The sequence below is a fragment of the Lactuca saligna genome, chromosome 8 (assembly GCF_052625555.1).
Source record: "Lactuca saligna cultivar CGN05327 chromosome 8, ASM5262555v1, whole genome shotgun sequence".
Lineage (NCBI taxonomy): Eukaryota > Viridiplantae > Streptophyta > Magnoliopsida > Asterales > Asteraceae > Lactuca > Lactuca saligna.
This window is the reverse complement of record NC_136424.1, coordinates 171,597,895-171,618,505: the sequence shown is the minus strand read 5'-3', so window position 1 is coordinate 171,618,505 and position 20,611 is coordinate 171,597,895. Positions and strand designations below refer to the sequence as shown.

The following is a 20,611-nucleotide window of genomic DNA, read 5'->3' as shown; positions in this document are numbered from 1 at the left end:
AACTACTAGGATATCAAATCCAATGGGCCGACATTGGTGTTGTCGACCCCTAAGTATAGTGAGGAAAACTCACCTCACAAGCAGCACTGACTGACAAGATCCAACTCTCAAATCACAGCTCCGAACTCCACTACTAATAGACAATATATATATATATATATATATATATATATATATATAAAAGATATTTAACAGTACTTTATTTATCTTATTATAGATGGTACTAAAGTGTAATATCTAGTCTTATATATAGGACCTTTATTGTAATCTTCAAATCTCAAGAATAATACAAAAATCATTCGGTGGCTTATTATGGTATCCGAGCCACCACAGCCTCTGTAACCTTAAATCACCGATTTTTTTCTCTTTTCTTTCTTCTTTCAATCATTCTTCAATGGCGATGATCCAATCCTTTACCAATGTTGAGAAAACTACTCACAATTCTCATAGATTCGCCTTTAAACTCCCACCCACCAACTACGGATTCTGGAAGCAAATGATTCAGCCCTTCTTGGTCAACAAATGTCTATTCGGTTATATAGATGGTACCATCCAATGTCCTCCACCGAAGACTGTTGCAACTACTGACACAGCCTCCACTGATAACCCTAGCTATCTTCATTGGATTACCAATGATGCACATGTGCGGATGCTTCTTGCCTCTACTATTTCAGAAGCCTCCTATCAACATGTTCAAGGTACAACTTCCCGGGATCTATGGCTCTCCCTTGAAAGAGCCTATGCCCGTAACAACTCTTCTCGTGAATACACATTGAAGACTCAACTTTTGAAGATCGAGATGAAGGGTGATGAAACATCATCTGCCTATCTCACCCGGGCATAGGAATATGCAACTGCTTTAGCCAATATTGGAGAACCCGTAAAAGACAAAGACCTAACCATGCTAGCTATCTCCGGGCTATGTGATGAATATAATGGCCTAAAGTCAAATCTGTTGGCTCGTTTCCCTCCAATAACCTTCCATGAACTGCATGGGTTATTAAGTGATCATGAGTTTATGATAAATCGATCACTTCCAATAGTCCCCCAGGCCTTCATGGCTATTGTCCCACCTGTTTCACGCCTCCCAGCTGCCCCACCAGCACAATTGACTAGTTTACAGCAGCTGGCAGCACAACTTGGCTACCAAATCAGCCCCATTGTGGCTACAAACAATCACCCCCAAGCCTTCTATACCAACCGAACTTCCAACAATTACCGGGGCAAGCATCGTGGTAACTCCCGTGGCAATTACAACCGAAATAGTGATGATTCACGCGTTTTTGGTTCCGGTGATAACACTCGTCCACCTCAGTTTGCTTGGGCTTCAACTCAGAATATGGTGTATGGCCACTATAACCAGTGTGGCATAGGTCATCTTCCAGCCCAATGCCCAAATCAGCCCTTTTTAACTTTAGCTCGTGATGTGTCACAAGCCAATTATGCAACATTATCAGAAAATGGCTCGGCTGCCAGTTCAACATGGTTTCCCGACACCGGGTCAAACAGTCACGTTACACCCGACTTCACAACTTTAGACAATGATGATGCTTACAATGGCAACAATTCTCTTCATGTTGGTGACGGTAATCCTCTCCCTATTTTTCACATTGGTTCATCTAAACTATACTCTCCCACCAAAACCTTTAATCTATCTAATGTTCTTCATGTCCCTAAAATCAAAATGAACCTTTTATCTGTTCAACAATTCTGCTTAGATAATAACGTGTTTTTTGAATTTCATTCATCCTTTTTTGTTGTGAAGGACGAGTCTACACGTTCCATCCTACTCACGGAACCAAGTAATCAAGGGCTATATTCGTTGTGTCTCCCAAAATTGAAGTCTCTTCCTCATATGTCTTTCACCGCCATCAAAGCATCATCAACCACTTGGCATCATCGTCTTGGGCACCCTCATGCTCGTGTTTTTCAATCAATTATTTCTCGTAGTCATTTACCTATTTCTTCACATGTAATTTCTTCTTTATGTTCTAGTTGTCAAATGGGGAAATTGTCAAAATTATCATTGCCACTTTCAAATTATCGTAGTAATCATGTTTTGGATTTAGTTTATTGTGATGTTTGGGGCCTCGCCCCATCTACTTCTTTTAGTGGTCACTGATATTTTTTATTATGCGTTGATCATCATTCCCGATACATGGGGTTTTACCGATTAGCTCAAAAATTGGATGTTTATATCACTTTTAAAAACTTTGTTCTCATGGTTGAAAGACAATTTACAACAAAACTTAAACAAGTTCAAACCGATTGGGGGGGGGGGGGGTGAATTTCGCACTCTTGCATTTTTCTTCACCTCTCTTGGTATAATCCATCGCCGCTCCTGCCCTCACACAAGTGCCCAAAATGGCCTTGTTGAGCGGCGTCACCAACATGTGGTGGAAACGGGCCTTTCTCTCCTTGCTCACTCATATGCTCCTCCACGTCTTTGGGACTTTGCCTTCGAGACAACGGTTTACTTAATCAACCGTTTGCCCTCTCGTAATTACTCCAACAAATCTCCTTTTGAGCATCTTTTCAATATAACCCCAGATTATTCTTTCCTTAGAATCTTCGGGTGTCAATGCTTCCCGTATCTTCGCCCATATAACCGACATAAAGTGGATTTTAGATCCACCCCATGTGTTTTTTTGGGATATAGCCCTCTTCATCATGGCTACCGGTGTTTTGATCCAACCACTGATTGCATATACATTGCACGTCATGTTCGTTTCAATGAAGAAAATTTCCCTTTTACCCCTTCTCCTACACCTTTACCTACTGAAAACGAACCTCCTTATTTCTCCTCCTTTCCACAACCTCCACCCATTCCCAACACTCAAAATGCAACCCCGGGTCCACCTACTACTGCAGCTTCTTTTCAGCCCGCTGCAGCCCCGGTTACGCCCACTGCTGCCTCTTTTCAGCCTTCTAACATCCCACAAACTCAGCCTATACCTGCTACCCCTACACCCAATTTTCAGCCCCAACCTTCATCATTACCCACACAGCCCCGTACCCGACCTCCCAACCTTCGCCAAAACCCAAAAACCACCACTAGATATGACCCATCAGCCTACTTCTCTTCCAATTGTCTTGCTGATTCTATTGAACCATCCTCTTTTACCATTGCTAACAAATCACCAATATGGCGTCAAGTCATGACTGAAGAGTTTGATGCACTTGTCAAAAACGGAACTTGGTCTCTAGTTCCATTTGCTAAAAAACACTAATGTCATTGATTCAAAGTGGGTTTACAGGATCAAAAAGGATGCAAATGGGAATGTTACTCGCTACAAAGCCCACCTTGTGGCGAAAGGCTTCAACTAACAATCGGGTGTTAACTACCAAGAGACATCCAGTCCCGTTGTCAAAGCAGCAACAATTCGTGTTATTCTATCTCTTGCTGTGACAAATCAATGGTCTCTCAGACAACTTGATGTTAAAAACGCCTTTCTCCATGGTGATCTCAAGGAAACGGTTTATCTACGTCAACCACCATGCTTTGTTGATAAATCAAGACTTGATCATGTTTGCTTACTCCATAAATCCTTGTATGGATTGAAACAGGCACCGAGAGCATGGTTTGAACGACTCTCTACAACCTTACAGTCTCTCGGTTTTGTTGGTTCTAAAACCGATCCCTCATTGTTCATCCTCAAGAATACGGGTATGTTAGTCTATGTTCTTGTTTACGTAGATGATATTATTGTTACCGGGAATGATCCTCAAGCAATCACAAGTGTTATCTCTAAATTAGGATCAACGTTTGCTGTCCAAGATCTAGGGAACTTACACTATTTCTTGGGCCGTGAGATTGTTTCTCATGGTAAACACATCATTCTATCTCAGCGCAAGTATGTCTCTGACTTGCTAACACGTACTGGTCTAGCAGATTGTAAACCCATGTCATCGCCCATGAGCAGCTCTCAAGTGTTAACCTTGTCCGACAGCCCCTTGCTAACGGATCCAACCAAATACCACCAAACAGTTGGTGCTCTACAATATGTAACTCTCTCGAGACCCGATATTACTTTTGTCGTCAACAAAGTTTGCCAATTCATGCAAACCCCAACAGAAAACCATTGGTTTGTTGTTAAACGAATACTTTGTTATCTTAAGGGAGCATCGCACTTTGGCCTCTTTATCCGTCATGGGTCTGCTTCTACACTTCAAGCTTTCACTGATGTTGATTGGCGCGCCACCTTAAAAGCGTACTCTGATGCTGATTGGGCTGGCTGTCTAGATGACCGTCGGTCCACGGGGGGATTTGCCATCTACTTGGGTTCCAACCTAATTTCGTGGACTGCTCGCAAACAACGTACGGTTTCTAGATCTTCCACCGAATTTGAGTATAAAGCTCTTGCCGACATGGTTGCTGAGATAACATGGCTAGAAGCTCTCCTAAACGAGCTTGGTATTACATCTAAAGTCTCTCCCATGCTTTGGTGTGATAACTTGGGGGCCACATATCTTTCCGCCAATCCTATGTTTCATGCACGAACAAAACATGTAGAAGTGGACTACCATTTTGTACGCGAAAAGGTTGCTCAAGGAAAGTTGAGAGTTCAATTTATTTCCACACATGATCAAATTGCCGATGTGTTTACGAAACCGCTCCCATCTCAAAGATTTCTGATGCTAAGGTCCAAGTTGCAGGTCGTTCCCCGCCCTCAACTTGCGGGGGGATAATAGACAATATATATATTTAAGATATTTAACAGTACTTTATTTATCTTATTATAGATGGTACTAAAGTGTAATATCTAGTCTTATATATAGGACCTTTATTGTAATCTTCAAATCTCAAGAATAATACAAAAATCATTCGGTGGCTTATTAACCACCTACAACACCATGTGACTATCTCCATCAAAATCCCAAAATACCCTCAGAAGTCAGACTTGGTCAACCATGGTATATGTTAAAGTCAATCAGCCAAGGTGAACAGTCCATGTTGAACCAACTCGTCGAGTGCCTTCAATTTTTCAGAAAAACCGAGAAAACCCTAGCCAACTCGCCGAGTCATCTCAACAACTCGCCGAGTTTGCTTAGTATCCAGAAGGTTGACGAAACCCCGATCCAACTCGTCGAGTGTTCCTAGTCTTAGCACATTCAGCCATTTCCCAAATGAATCTGATGCCTCAAACCATAGATCTGGTCCCCTAGAGTTAAGATATCACGTAAAGTTGCTAACTTTATATCCATTCACGGCATTAAGGAGCTAAAATACTCAAGCAATGCTTATTAAGGGACTTAGAGCATGAAGGAGGGCCAAGACTTGATAAAGTTGGCAAGTTTAAGTCATTGGAGGCCATGAGGTGTCTAGATCTGAAGTTATAGCTTCATAACATGCTCAAATCCAAGAATGGTCCTAAATAAGCTAATAATAGCAATAAACTCTCATATGGAGAGATCTAGCAAATGAATGATCAAGGAATCGACTTTATACCTCAATATGGTTGCAACAACAGTGAAAATCCCGGATCTAAAGCCTTCCTCTCAATTAATCCTCTTCAACACTACTAGAAAAACAGCCTTTTACGACGCTCATTGCGCATCGTAAAAGGCTCAGACGACGCGCAAATGCGTGTCAAGGAAGGCCCTATCATAAAGAGAGACGACGCGCATTTACGACGCTCATTTACGATGCGCAATTACGACGCGCGTTTACGACACGCAATGCGTATCAAGGAAGGCCCTGTCATAAAGGAAGACGACTCGCATTCGCGTGTCGTAACCTTACGACGCGCGTGTTAATGACACGCAATGCGTATCAAGAAAGCCCCTGTCAAGAAAGGCCATGTCATAAATGAAGATGACACACATTTTTGTGCATCGTAAATTTAAATGTTTAAAAAAAATTATATATTTATTAATTTTTAAATTAAATTTGCATTTAATTTCTCATAATAGAAATAAATTACTTTTTTTGATAGATTTACTAATTTTCAAATTAAATAACACATTAAAAGTCTCATAATACAAAATAAAATACCATAAACAATAAAGATAATTCATTGCACTAAGGACCATGTTAACAAAAGAATATAACATTATATACCATAAGTACCCCTCAAGTAATCAATCTCTTACAATGTTACTAAAAATACCCTCAAGTAATCAATGTCTTACAAAGTTAAGAGACTTAGTTGGTATGTAATATGGCACTAAGAATCCCAAGAATTGTTTGTGTTTTTCCTGTTCCTGGTGGATCCTACATGGACAAAAGGTAAGAATTAACATTTTCAAAGTACAATGCCTCAATAAGGAAATCAATGGTAAAAGGCAAATCTGAATAAGAACAAACTTTATACATATATACATGGAAGTATTGTAATACACAATAACAGCAACAAATACCAAATTACCCTTTGCTTACCTTTTCTTATGGCCACCTCCAAAAGTGAGAATTTGATAAAAGATTTAGGTCACACATTCTCTCATCAAGCTCTGTATCCAAAAGTGAGAATTTGATAAAAGATTTAAAAAGTGGGAAAATCTCAAGAATATAGAGGATAATACATTAAGAAAAAAAATTACTCATAAAGAGCAAGTTTCAACCTTCTTCCCCAATAATGTTTCAAAGCAAAAAGCTCATATATATTGATCTCTGCTAAAAGGATATCTATTGCTTGATGATCTTTCTGCAAATTGAAGTACAAAATATATTAGGCATATGATAATTAGGAGAGAATTATATTTTTGTTTTCGTTTTTTATTTTTAATGCTCCTTTCACTGCAGTAATCCAACACATAACAGGATAAGTAAATAAATAAAAACTAACAGAGATTAATGTTCTCTAAAATGAAGAACATGATATTTGATAAAAGAGAGTTAATTCAAAATTGATGGATGTTTACCATTAAAAAAGGAAAAAAAGACCATGAAATATGTATATTCCTGATAGCAGAGAAGGCAGTGACAGTGAAAATCTTCATTTATCATGACAGATAACCATCCCCCAATCCTTCTACCCACTTATATACTCTATTGCAACAAACAAAATATATAAAGAATTGCCCAAAATGCCCCTCCCATTAATAAGCCCTTTATTCGTAGGATTTTCCCATAATACCCTTATCTAAAATATGTGGCAAGCTTTTTTGGTTAACTCATCAAGTAATTATGTCCAAATTAAGTCAAAAGGAAACAACTATATGTAGCTTTCTGGATTAAGTACTTAACCCATTAAGCCTATTAAGATAAAAAAAGAAACAAAGTAAAACTAATAAAATATCATATTATTTTCCATTCAGATTCTATATATATATATATATATATATATATATATATATATATATATATATATATATATATATATATATATATATATATATATATATCATTTCACTTTCAAGACTTCAAGTTTTTAAAAAAATAAAAAATGCCAGTTTACAAAACTAAGCAATTTTAAGTTTAATAAAATATGGGAATACAAATCATCAAACTCACATCTGGACTTGTATGGCAATGATTCTTCTCCATTATGTATTCCATGTATCCCATCAAAAACCACACTAGGAGAACTTGTATAGATAAGCCTCTTCACATTAAGTTTAGTACAAGCATCAATTATGTTCTTAGTACTTGTAAATCCAAAAACAAAAGGTAATACTGTCTTAGAAATTAACTAACTATGTTTATTATCTTTCTTTTTACCTGTAATTATTATTATTAAATAATAATTAAAACTTAGGATGTGAACAATAATATATATATCCACGGGACTTCTGTTAGCTAATATTAGTTCATTCACTTAAGCCCTGTTTTTTTTTTTTTTTTTTCGCATCAAGTGCTATCTGGATAAAGATGTTCAAAAATATTTGAAAAAAATGACAGCACACTTACGGAAGAAGAAGGAAAAAATAAAAATGACAGCACACATGGGAACAAGTTTGACTTCAACAGGATGTAAGAAAGCCATTTTTTCAGCCACCTGAACACAAAAGGTAGTGTGGTATTAGAAGAAAAAAGAATGATGTCATTGAACGTGAGTTTCTTATACCTTCTGCCAGTCAACAAAGTCAATGAGTTCAGGGTCCATGGTTTCTTTTGCAGCTATTTGAAGTATTTTTCCCCATCTTGTTTCTCAAACCTGCATGATAAGAAGGGGAATTCTTGAATGGAATCAAAAATTAATTAACTATAACAATTATTTAACTTTAACTTAAACTTTTATTATACTTCAAATGATTACAAAACAAGTAAGCAACAAGACCGAGAAAAATGTTTCAAAAAAAAAGTTGAAAATTATATGGCATGGGACAGGGGCATTTTAGGCATGAGAGAGAGTTTGATGATTTCCCAAATGCTCTTGATTCTCTTTACTTGATGATTTCCCAAATGCCCCTGATTCTCTTTACTGTGAACATATAATTCGATAAGTTATAATTCAAAACAAACCAATTAGCATAAAGAGAGAGCTTACCGGTGGAGTACTTACATTTAACATAGAACAAAGATTTCAAGCAAATAGATTTAAAAAAAAAAGATTCAAATCATATCCCAACATCAGATTTCAGCATGAGATTTTAGCAAATATATTTCAGAAAGTATGTTTGTTTCAACAGTTCATTAGTAAACATTTCAACACAAAAAATTAAAGGCAGCAAAATGAATTCAACTAGAATGTTTTATCTCAAGATGAAAATTCCAGCAGAGCAACATAAGATCGACCAGCATAAAAATGATTCAATCAGACAAGTATCTGTTGCATCAAGAAAATATAATTATTCAAAATCAACAACCAATCACTTTCTGTTGAAGCATATATACACACAATTCAGAAACAAATCAGTCAAACCTACATACATTTAGTCCATAGCTCCAAGTCTAGAATCTTTTTATTTGGATTTTTCATGTTGGGGAAAAGGAATACCTGTAAACAACCCATTTCATATCAATACAGATCATTGACCTAGGATTTCATTGTAGATGGTGAGGCTTAAAGGCAAAACAAGTGTTATTAGTGTCCTCAAAGAAATTTTCTTTAACCCTATTAGAGGAATCCAAGAACATCATGGAGCTTCTACCATTACCATTTGGAACAAATTGGAACTTTCCAGTAGTTGGAGATGGTTGAACCTACAACAGAAAGGATCATTTAGTATAGTAAATTACTAATATACCCCTAGTTTATCTAGTGAGCTTACCAATGAGTTGGAAAGGAAAACAGGTGATTCCAGAAAAGAAGTTGGGCTAACACCAGGTGAAAATAAATATGGAGATTGTTGAGTTTGTGAATTATCAGAAGATTTTATAATCTCTGTATTCAACCTAGGAGCATTATGACCAGCTCTAGCTGCCATTCTTTCAACAAGAGGTGCCCTTGAGCTCGTATTTTGATCACCAAACCCACTTGATTTTGTCGCATCGCCATTTTCAGACCCGATTTGGGGATTTGGTCCAGGGAAAGTGAACCCGGTGTCTTTATTGGTATCGTTTTTTGGAGGGTCGGGTACTGATCTTGAACCAGGATCATCCCCCAACACAGCTGCAAAAAAAGACCTAGGGCTAGGGCTCGGAGGCATCCAATCGCCAATTATCCCACCATGATCGTCAAAACCACCCATGAAAATCGAAAGCTTTCTTCCTTGATTATCTGTTCAGTGGTTTGTTAGTTTTTCAGACTTTGAAATTTCACACAAAATCGAAACAGTGATGATGGTGTTTTATGTACGAAATCGTAGTGTTTTGGTCGTGTTTTTTTTTTTGGAATCGTCAAGCTTTAAACAGTAATGATAGTGTTTTTATGTACGAATTAATCGATTACGAAATAAAAACAACAAATAAATGTACAGATTTAATTTCCGCTTTTGGTAAAACGATAAACCAAAAAAAACATTTGAATCGTCTACCCGATTGAAGTGGGTAGACCACAATAATAGAAGATAATATAGTTTTTCTAAAATGGGAATCGAAAATCGATGATATTCAAACATTCGCTTTTCACATATTCTTGTGGATTAAGCCCAATTTTGCAATCCCGAACCAATAATCGATATCCGAAAACGATCTAGCTAAAGGGAATTTATTAAAACCAGAGATCTGAATGGGATTGCAAAATCCAACCAACTTCAAATCAAATCTATCATTTCTTTCACACGAACAATTAAGGGTATAAACTACAGAAACTAAAAATGGAAATCCAGTTGAAGAATCGATGGAATGATTGAAAAAACATGATTAAGGGTTGTGATACGAACCTGGAAAACAACACGCAGACAGTCAAGGGTAAGCTGATAACAAAGGAGACCCTTTTGTCTCCTCTGATTAGTTGATTCTCTGTGATTAACAGGCCACAACGCAGAGCACACGTCTCTAGGTCCTAAAACATACCTTTGGCAAATTATATCTAATTGATAGACCATGGGAAGGCAAGAATTTGGAGATGTGGAGGACATCGGTCGGCCGAGCAAGTCGACGACTGTTGTTGAGAAGTGTCGAGATAAAGATAAGGTCGGTCATGTAAACAAAAACATACCTTAATCGTACTTAGGGCTTGCAAATTTGAGCAGTCGTTGTAGTCTCTGGTGACGTGAGGTGAGCCCGAGGTCGCTGGTGGAAAGAGATGAGCCGAGGTCGCCGGTGGAAAGAGATGGGCCGAGGTCGCCGATAGGAGGTGAGGTGAGGGAGCGAACATTACAGAGAGCACTCCTTGAAAAAGCCCTAGATAATGGTCCCTGCAATGGCAGGGTCTTCAACTTTTCTAATTTTTTTGAACACGAGGTTTTAGATTTGGTCGACGCCATTAATGAGGAGACCTCACATATCAATTACGATTCACCTTCGCTTTATCTTCTTGTTCTCCTCTTGATGATTTCAGACTCCGTCTCTACGACTTTACATGATATTTTTTAGAAAGGAGTCTTTGTGGAGCATCAGGGTTTTTCTTTATTTCATAACCCTCGCATGTACTGGGTTGAGAGAAAACGAGAGAAGCGGAAGCTTGGAAGAAAATAAAACCCTAGCACATGCTAGAGAGAAGGGAGGTGGCGATGGCTTAGGGTTTACAGAGAGACGGGAGGTAGAGAATGAAAGGAGAACTAGAGGAGAGAGTATCAGAGAGGGGAGAGTGGATTGCAAGGATGAAAGATAGATAGAAGAAAGAAAAAACAAGGCGGGTTTTCAAAATTTTGGAGATTCTGTTTCCCCCCTTGTCTACTAAAAGCGCGTTTCATTAAAATTATAAAGCAACAGCTACAGACGACGCGCGTTTAAGATAAAGCGCCCTCCGTGTTTTTAATTTTTTTTTCTTGAGACACTAAATTAAGGGCACTCAATAATGCGTGACGTAAATCCTTAAGTTTTTTTGGAGAGATGACACTATTTTAAGGGCACGTCCTTTTCCGTATCATTAATCAGTGCGTGTCGTAAAAAGCGCGTCATTAAAGGTCATTTTTCTAGTAGTGCAAGCTTCAAGTTCCTTCCAAAAGAGCACCAAAAATACACTCCAAGCTCACACACACTCAAAATGAGAGATGAGGCACGAATTAAGGTTTCACTGGACAGAGGAGGTGATAAGGGAGGCCAACAATGAGACTTAATGTTTTTAAATAGGGTGCAAAACCCTAAAAACTAGAGTTTCATAATCAGCCACCAACTCATCGAGTTGGGGCCTTCCAACTCGTCGAATAGGTCTTATAAAATACACGGCCTTCTTTGTTTCTACACGACGAGCTAAGGCCCTCCAACTCGTCGAGTAGGCTTTATAAAATGCATGAAATCCCTAGAATTTCATACCTAGAAATCAAGATGTTACATATTTGGAACAAATGATCGAAATAATTTGTTTACTTATAAAGTTTATTACTACAAAACTATTGATTTAAATAATTATATATATTTTTTTGAACAAACCTATATATAAGATTATAAGTTTGTCAAGCATATTTTTTTTAATTTAAATGATATTAGATTTGTTCACCGTATCAGCGTATCTAACCCATTTAATCTTTTTATTTCCTCAAATGTTTCGTCTATATAATAAAAAAAAATCGAGATATAAATTGATCAAAATTACTTACACCTTAAAACAAATGCTTACTTGTCTTGAATTATTGTACTTAGGACACACGAACAACAATATGCACAATAACGTATACTCAATAGTTTAATGAATAAAAGAAAGCACAATTTATAAATATGTATTGAATTTCTAATATGCATTAATAGTTTAATTGGTTTAAACATAGGTTGAACTTTTCTCTTTTTATTCAAAATCAAAATACCTTAAACAGGTTTCAAAACCCAAATACACCAACCAAACCAAAACTTTGTTACAACAAAATATCTTGTAAAATTACAAATACATAAATACTAGAATGCAAGAATTGAAAAGTTTAGGGTTGTTGAATGTAAGAAGTACCTACTTACATTATTTTATTTGTTTATCATCATAACATCATATTTCTATTTCCTCATATCACGCATTGTAGTTTGAAAAATTTACCCAATCTTAAAGTAGAAAGCAATAAGATTGGGAAAGCTAAATAAACAAATTGATGAAAGTACGTTGCTAGTTTTGTATTTAGCCTGAAAGGTAATCTCGCATCTTAATGATCACATGACATTGTAGCAAAAAAAAAAAAAATACAGTTTTAACAAGTTCAAAAACAGTAAACTATTATCATATAATAAGTTTTTCCATTTATTTATTTATTACAATATCCTAATTTTGTTTCCTTCATGTCAACATCATACTTTAGCAAACCTATTCAACTTCAGCAATGTTCCCAAATACAAAACAATTTCCATTACTATAAAGTTAGATTTTTCAAAGTCCAACCTCCTAACAAGGAAAAAAAATCTGAAAGTACAATGCCATAACTGGATACATTTTCTATAGTACAATGTCTTAAACTCTTAATAAGAAAGATACTGAAACCACAATGTCATAACAGGAGAGAAATGAAACTATCAAAAATCGTCATTGTCTTCCTCGATTATATGCTTTGTAATGCAAGACAAGAGAGGACAAAACATATTGTACTACATTTGGTGGGTCTAGAACTAGGACTGATGTTAATTGGACAAAAGTTGCATTTTTTGTTCCATTCAAGAAAATGTGTAAAAGACATAAATGCCCTCCTTATCAAACACATCCAATCCATGGAAAGCTTGTCCAGCAAATGAGACTTAAAATTGCACCACCAATGGGTCAAAATGAAAAACTTGGCTGAAAATGAAATTGGTCAAACAGGTCAAAATATGCCCAAAATACATACACGAACTTGTACTTTCACTAATTTATCGATTTATCCATTTACCTATTATGAGTAGTAATTAAAACCACTAACCCTTTAAACAACCATTCTTATTAGTTAACCGCTTTAGAATAAAGAAGAAAGTAATATCACCATTTTACCGATTCAGCCATGAACTAATACTTTTTCATGATTAATATAATAATAGTTTGGTGACTAAACCAACAAGAAATAGTACTTTGGTGGTTAAATGGATAACGAAAATACGTAGTGCTTTCTGTGATATCTCTCTCTTTTTTTTTTTTTTAATTAATAGAGAATGCCAGGGTAGTGAGACTTTTCAAACTAAGTCCTAGTTATTTGCAAAGTTGCCCTCATTTATGGATGTCTGCATTTAGAGCTAGAACAAAAGGGAAGAAGTAGGGGAACTTCAACAGTATATTACAAGTTGAAAGCTAAAAAACCATAAATGAATCAATTACATTTCGCATCTTTTTCATTTAATTCTAATCAAAATTAGCTCATATAAATCATTGGTAACCATTGTGATGTTAATGTTAACTAACTTGACTTAAAATGTAATTTATATGATGTTGATGGTGTAAGCATTTAATTAATAGAAAAATGAGAAATTAGGGTGATAGTATTATCTATCTTGCTTGTATAAGAGATGATAAACTGGAGGGTATAAGTATAACAAAAAAAAGTTACAACTTAAACTTTCTCAATTAAGGCATTCTTTATGCATCAAGTTAAAAAGAAACACCTAGCTTATCAGGTTAAAACTTCTCAAGTTAAAAAAAAAAAAAAAAAAAAACGTACCGAATTGCAAAGTGTTAGAACTGAATCATGTATCAAAACTTATAAGATGCATTTTTTCTTTCCCTCTATTTAATATTTTGCAGAAGTATACTTGAAGCTTTAATACAAACTAAACATTATAATTTCTAAACTACAAAGAAGATGAGTAAAGTATGTTAGAGTAAGCAACCTTATATACTGTTTGATTGTTAACTGCTGTTGAAGACATATGATAAATCAAGAAGTTGCACCAATTAGAAGAAAGACAACCAACAGAAATTAACGAATACAATCAGATAAACATGAAAAGTCTGAATCTCAACATGTAAAAACCAAACTTGTATCATAAACTTATGCCTGATTATTAATTGATTCGACCAAACTATTCAAGGATGTTAAGGAGCACATTTCCATCTATATGTGAATCATATACATACGCATCACAGGCTGCATAAAAACTAGAAATAAGTAACAGTTTTTATCAGAAGTCATTAACAGTACCTTGTCGTAGCTTGTGAATCGGAGAAACAATTCCCTAAACAAAAAATTTGGAAGCCGTTTTAGCGAGATAGGACAAACAATGGCACGAAGTTGAAGCGGACTTCCATTAGCGGTATTTCTTTGAAGTTGTTGAGTCAGAAATCAACTCAAAATCCAGACATAATGGAATTTGAAGAGCGATCGATCGAGCAAATTAGGGCAAAAAAAAATTTGGACCATTTCTCGATTTGTGCGTGTCATCCTTGCGCAGGGGCCATGCTAATCTTCTCTGTATCGTTCCAATTTTATCGGATGTCCCCGAAGGGACGAAATATGATCGAAGGCCAAGCAATATAACTTCAAAGGAAAGCGTACAAATCACCGATGTGGGAGGCCATGACATTGATTCAATCAGACGATAGTTAAAGTATTTGGTTGTAAAAGCCCTAATTTTGACTGTTCCTCTTTTCAGTTTTACCACCTCAAGGTGAAGATGATGAAATCCTATCAGGCACCAAACCTAAAAGACGACTCCTATTCATTTTAAGATGTATTGGGTGAACAAAAGTTATAATTTGTAAATATTTAAAGATTTTTTTTTTTTTTTTGAATTTTTTTGATTTTTTTTTGACTAATTTATAGCTTATTTGACCTGTTTTTACTTTCCACATTAATTTATCAATATGATCCTTTAATGAAAATTGTAATCCGAATACATTTGTCTATAAGTAAATTAAAGCTTTCTTATTTTAATTGTTCACCTTTTCTCGTTAAAATAAACCATTCTTGTTGCAAAATATATAACAAGAAAAACAATATACAAAAAATTAAATATGTTTTATCTTTTGAGTATTTACCTCGAATCCTTCAATTCTTGTAAATAATAATCCTTTTGATATTTCACAACATTTAATAATATGTAACAAAAATCCATTTTAAAAAGAAGGTAATATTAGGAATCTAAAAGAAGCCATACATTTTGTAGCAAGGATTGTACACTTTTGGTCATGGAGCAACGGACTCCGATAGCATAACATCAATTAAATCCACTTTGGGTTAATATTATAAAAGCCTTAAATTTTTAACGTGTAATTGGTAAAAGCTCTGATATTTTTTTTATTATTGTTGTGGCCACAACTTTCTTGCAGAATTATGACTCTAGCCAACTTAACGAGTTTAATGGTTAAGTTGGTTAACTTTTTTTTTGCAAAATTAGTTCTAAAAAGTTCAAATTTAGTCCTTGAGGTTTAAAAAAAAATATACCACATGGTTTTTAACTTTATTTTTCGTTTTTTGTATACTTTATTTATTTTCGGTATTGTTTATAAATATATGTACATTTTTTATTTTCTTTTTATATATATACTTTATTTATTTTCATTTTTTAATTTTATTTTTCAACAATTTTTTTTAACTTTTTACCTTTTGTTTTCTACTTTTTTGTGTATATATAGAGTATATTAGAGTTTTTTTTTTAGGTTTTTTCATATTTCTTTCCATACTATATTTTATTTTTTCCACCTTTTTATTTATTTTTTTATTTTTTTTCTATTTTTTGTTATTTATGTTTTTTCTAAGGTTTTTTCATATTACAATTTTTTTTTCTATTTTTTTCCTATTTTAGTTATTTATGGTTTTTTTAATATTTTTATTTACTTTGATTCAAGTAAACGAACTTGAATTCAATATAAATTACTATAACAAGTTTTTTTTTATAAAGATCAACTATTATTATTATTTTTTTTGTTTTTTTTAGTCTATTATTAAATGGAAAAATATTATCTTGAATTTAATCTATTGATATCACATATCGAAATATGATTTAATTTGCAAGTTATATAACACATTGAAACACAAAATCTTAGTAAATTGGACCGAAATTACAAATATAAATATAATTTCATTTTTTTTGTAACATAAATTTAATAGCACTAAAGAAAAAAAAAGAAAAAAAAAGAAAATAAATTGGACCGAAATTACAAATATAAACATAACTACTTTATTTAGTTGAATAAAAATAAAAAAACAATTACAAAAACTATGAAATTATAATATACTCTAATATATTAATACTTTTTATATTTTTTGAAAAATATCCATAAAGAGATAAAAATAGAAAAAAACAAAAACAAATAAGAAAATAATTGGAAAACAAATAAGAAAAAAATAAAAAAAATAAAACGATGAAAAAAAATAAAATATAATACGAAAAGAAATATGAAAAAACCTAAAAAAAACTCTAAAATACTGTATATATACACTAAAAAATAGAAAACAAAAGGTAAAAAGGTTTAAAATAATTGTTGAAAAATAAAGTTAAAAAATGAAAATAAGTAAAATATATATATATATATATATGTATATATATATATATAAAAGAAAATAAAAAATGTACATATATTTATAACAAACCGAAAATAAATAAAGTTTACAAAAAAAAGAAAAATAAAGTTAAACAACCATGTGGTATAATTTTTTTCAAACCTCAGGGACAAAATTTGAGCTTTTTAAGACTAATTTTGCAAACAAATTAACCAACTTAACCATGAAACTCGTTAAGTGGGCTAGAGTGATAATTCTGTCAGAAAGTTGTGGCCACAACAATAATAAAAAAAAATATTAGGGCTTTTTCCAATTACGTGTTAAAAATTTAGAACTTTTATAATATTAACTCATCCTCTTTTATCTATTATTGTTATAATATAACTCATGTGGATGTTGATTTATTTCTTACATTCATGTCTAGCATTATATCTAGATTCTCTCTTGTTAGCATGATGTGTACGACATTTTGGTTCAGTTTATTTTTTGGCTGCTTTGGTTCAGTTTATTTTTTGGCTGCTTTGGACCATGTTAAATTCATGGTATTTATGGTTTGATTTCTATTTCTCTTCACCATTTGAATTGTTCAAGTGTCTAGCCTTAATGATATTTAAGGAGTCTGATTTCCTTTTCTTAAGCCTAATTGTCACGGGGTTGAAATCTTAGTCGGATATTATTTTATTGTAAAACAAACACCGGATGATTTTTCCTATTTTCAGTTTTGTAGCCATTTAAACTTTCCAGTTTTGTAGTCAGTTGACTAGTTCCTGGATAAGTTGGAAATGGAGATGAAGTTTTTTTAGATTGAATTCTTGTATGTGATGTTCTCTATTATGTTGGAGGTTAACAGAATGATCATTAATTGCAAGTCTTTTCAAGTATTTGGTCATGTGTTAATGACAATTTTATAAAATGATACATCTTAATTATGAAGGATGAAAAGTTTTTATTACCAACTCAACCGTTACAAATCAAGAAATAAATGGTCCTGTTATAAAGGAATGGGAAAATACATGTTTGGTTGGTAATTAGAAAGTTAATGTTTGTATAGTCTTTAAGGAATCTCATTCCATTAAAACAGGTCTTTTTTAACTTTCACATTATACAGTTTCGTAAACTTCCAGATTCAGTCCTTCAAGATCAAAGCATTATCACTTTCAACTTCCTCTTTTTATCTTTGTTTTGACAATCAGCCACATCAACTATCCTTGCTTGAATTTTAGTCCTTACAACAAAGCAAAAAACAATATCAAAAATTCATAAATAATGACGTGCCCCTTTTCTATTCAAATACAAGATTGTAATCATGTTATTATTAGTTTTATCAGTTAAGCGTTTGGTACATTTAGGCTTCTCAAATACATGCTCTAATTTTTATTTTAAATCTAATAGCTCATTTAGTCCAAACTCTGATAACACATTATTAGCATCCTACTCTCATGCAACATGCCAGCATACTTCATGCTATGATAAACTAGCTCAAATTATATCGGGATTTTAGTTAGGCATTTCTCAAATGATACAAAATGGTTATGAAGTTTACAATAGTTCAAATTAGCATCATGCATTAATATTTGTTTTGCATAGTACAATGATTAATTGGCAATGAAACCTTGACTAAGATTGTTATAGATTTCATTCACTCCATAGTACAACGAAACCTTATATCCTATACTTCTCAAGTCTGCATGATATGTTTCAGTTGCAAGTTTTGGCTTACTAACTTAAGTTCTAAAATAAGAAAACTGCTAGAAATAGCAATGTGCTATTCCTTTCTTTTAATAATATGGGCAATGTACTTTAATAATAGCAACATACGTACCAATTTCTACCCATAATTGCAAAAAACTTGTAATGCTTAAATTCAAATTTGGTATTTGTAAAGCCGCATAAGCCAAAAAAAAGTCAAAAGGCAATTAGTTACCATTTCTTCAGGTTGAAAATTGCTACGATCAGTGTTGTAAAAATCTTAACTAAAAGATTAATCTCATCATGGTAATTATTGCAAAAGACTGTCGATTATGCACTTGATTTACCCATTTCAATCCATATCATATCAAGTCAACAGGACAAAAACTGCTATTTTTTGTCCCACCCAAAAAGTAGGTAGAACAAGATAGGACAGTGTGGTGACTCACTCTCAATCTATTGTTTGTGTAAAAGACATGAATGCCCTTTCAAAGTCATCCTCTTTATTAACTTATATAGACAAAGCTTGTCTGGTCTAGACCTTTCCCATGTAACAGAGGAACCCTTGCTGCACTACAACTACAACTTAACCTTATGTCATCTTAATTAGTTGACTAACTTAAGTTTTAAACTTCATGAAAGATGGTAGATTATTAAATTGATGTACATAACCCTCCTAAAAGTTATCATGTGTGTTTACTGCACTAATAAACTAACAACTCATACTTTTGTCCCCTTTTCATACAAAATTAACCTGCCTTCACTAACTAACAGCTTAACACAATTAACCTGCCTTCACTAACTAACAGCTTAACACAGAGACTTGTCTGTAAACATCATGCATAACTTCATCATCAACTGATGCTGCTATCATGTTGTTGTTGTATCTAAGAAGACGAAAAAAAAAACTCTTATAAACTTCCAACCTCTATCATTAAGGAGTGAATGATGTGTCTAACCTATCATATCACATTTGTAGCTTTATTCCAAACTAACCATAATACTTATTGAAATACCAAAGAAAACCATTAAAGTATATCAAAGCATGCAACTTTAGATAGTTTGTGATTGTTAATTGTTATTACACACACATGATACATCCAGAACTTGCACCAATTCCAATTAAGAAGAAAGGAAGCCAACAGAAGCTATTGAAGACACTACATCCAACAGAAAAAGAAAAACCCTGATCTCGACCTCTAAAGATGAAAGTTGTATAATTAATTTGATGCTTGATTATTAATTGATTTTACCCAGACTATTCAGACAAGGAGCTTAAGACAATTCATCTACATTCATTAGCAATGGATCATAGCATTTGTCATGTGAATCCATATAGGCTTCATGAATTGCAGCAAATAACGAGAAATCAATAAGTTCTTTAGCCAGATAAGCAAAAAATTGGCATTAAATCTAACAGGAATTCCGTTAGTGGTACCTTTTGTGGAGCTGTTGAACAAAATAACTAGTGAAATCCGCCGAAACTGAAAAAGAAATGCAGCAAATCAAGCAATCGGTCGAGCGAACTAGCGCCCAAAAAAAAAAAAAAATCGGACCATTTTGCTATTTTTATCAGATGTCCCCGAAGGGACGAACAATGGCGAAGCAATATAAACCCAATAGCTTTCGTTGGAGCCACCGATGTGGGAAGCCATGGCATTGCATTGCTTCAATCAAACAATACTTCTGTATTTGTTTATAAACCCTCATTTTTAGTGTTGTCTTGGTTTCCACATCAAAGTTGAACACATCGAAGCGATATCAGTCCTCCAATACATTCTAGATAGAACGGACCTCGTAAGAAACAATGACTATTTCGATTTCCAAATAAAAATAGGTAAATTGTTGTTTTGGATTTTAATAAAAATCACAATATTAAAAATCATTATAAATTTATTTATTAAAACAACACAGAATGCTATTTTTTTTAACATATGATGATTATTCAAAGTTATTTTAGACAATATTTGACATATTTTATAGCTTACTTGACGAATCATTCTTTTTATTTTTTTTACATGCGATTCATTAAAGAAAAATATAATTTGAATATATTAACCTTTAAATAAATTGATCAAAATTACCAACATACTAAAATAAATGATTAGTCGTT

The 20,611-nt window shown here is 33.7% G+C and overlaps 2 protein-coding genes, 1 long non-coding RNA gene and 1 other non-coding gene across 6 annotated transcripts; 1 reads left to right on the top strand and 3 right to left on the bottom strand.

Moving 5' to 3' along the window:
- The first annotated feature begins 394 nt into the window (after positions 1-394).
- On the top strand, positions 395-844 carry LOC145010308 (uncharacterized). The gene has a single exon (XM_078968867.1). The coding sequence runs from the start codon at positions 395-397 to the stop codon at positions 842-844; it is 450 nt and encodes a 149-aa protein (XP_078824993.1).
- A 5,180-nt stretch (positions 845-6,024) lies between these two features.
- Positions 6,025-11,059, bottom strand: LOC145011798 (putative WRKY transcription factor 2). 3 transcript variants are annotated; one of them, XR_013664263.1, is made up of 9 exons: positions 10,485-11,059; positions 10,207-10,328; positions 9,154-9,602; positions 8,880-9,085; positions 8,007-8,096; positions 7,850-7,937; positions 6,562-6,644; positions 6,380-6,450; positions 6,025-6,214 (listed from the first exon to the last, which is right to left on the bottom strand). XR_013664263.1 is itself a non-coding variant. In XM_078970533.1 (5 exons), exons 3-5 carry the CDS (start codon positions 9,571-9,573, stop codon positions 8,919-8,921), a joined length of 492 nt encoding a protein of 163 aa, XP_078826659.1. In that variant the 5' UTR covers positions 9,574-9,602; positions 10,207-10,328; positions 10,485-11,059; the 3' UTR covers positions 8,811-8,918. The 3 variants fall into 3 exon arrangements, 2 of the variants coding, with proteins under 2 accessions (XP_078826658.1, XP_078826659.1); XM_078970533.1 differs by lacking the exons at positions 6,025-6,214; positions 6,380-6,450; positions 6,562-6,644; positions 7,850-7,937; positions 8,007-8,096 and having other exon boundaries at positions 8,811-8,944; positions 9,040-9,085; XM_078970532.1 differs by lacking the exons at positions 6,025-6,214; positions 6,380-6,450; positions 6,562-6,644; positions 7,850-7,937; positions 8,007-8,096 and having other exon boundaries at positions 8,810-9,085.
- Positions 11,060-14,712: 3,653 nt separating this feature from the next.
- LOC145013735 (U6 spliceosomal RNA) lies at positions 14,713-14,815 on the bottom strand. The gene has a single exon (XR_013665255.1). It is a non-coding gene; the product is annotated as a U6 spliceosomal RNA (small nuclear RNA).
- A 2,937-nt stretch (positions 14,816-17,752) lies between these two features.
- LOC145013227 (uncharacterized) lies at positions 17,753-20,239 on the bottom strand. Its single transcript, XR_013664880.1, has 3 exons — positions 20,055-20,239; positions 19,937-19,982; positions 17,753-18,034 (listed from the first exon to the last, which is right to left on the bottom strand). It is a non-coding gene; the product is annotated as an uncharacterized LOC145013227 (long non-coding RNA).
- Positions 20,240-20,611: the final 372 nt, after the last annotated feature.

What these genes read in the sequence shown, in the direction of transcription:
- LOC145010308 (XM_078968867.1), top strand. Translation starts at nt 395, where the DNA reads ATGGCGATGATCCAATCCTTTACCAATGTTGAGAAAACTACTCACAAT.
- LOC145011798 (XM_078970532.1), bottom strand. Translation starts at nt 9,573, where the DNA reads ATGGGTGGTTTTGACGATCATGGTGGGATAATTGGCGATTGGATGCCT. An exon ending in TTTTCCTTTCCAACTCATTG is followed by an intron (nt 9,086 to 9,153) that starts GTAAGCTCACTA and finishes TTTCTGTTGTAG; the next exon opens with GTTCAACCATCTCCAACTAC.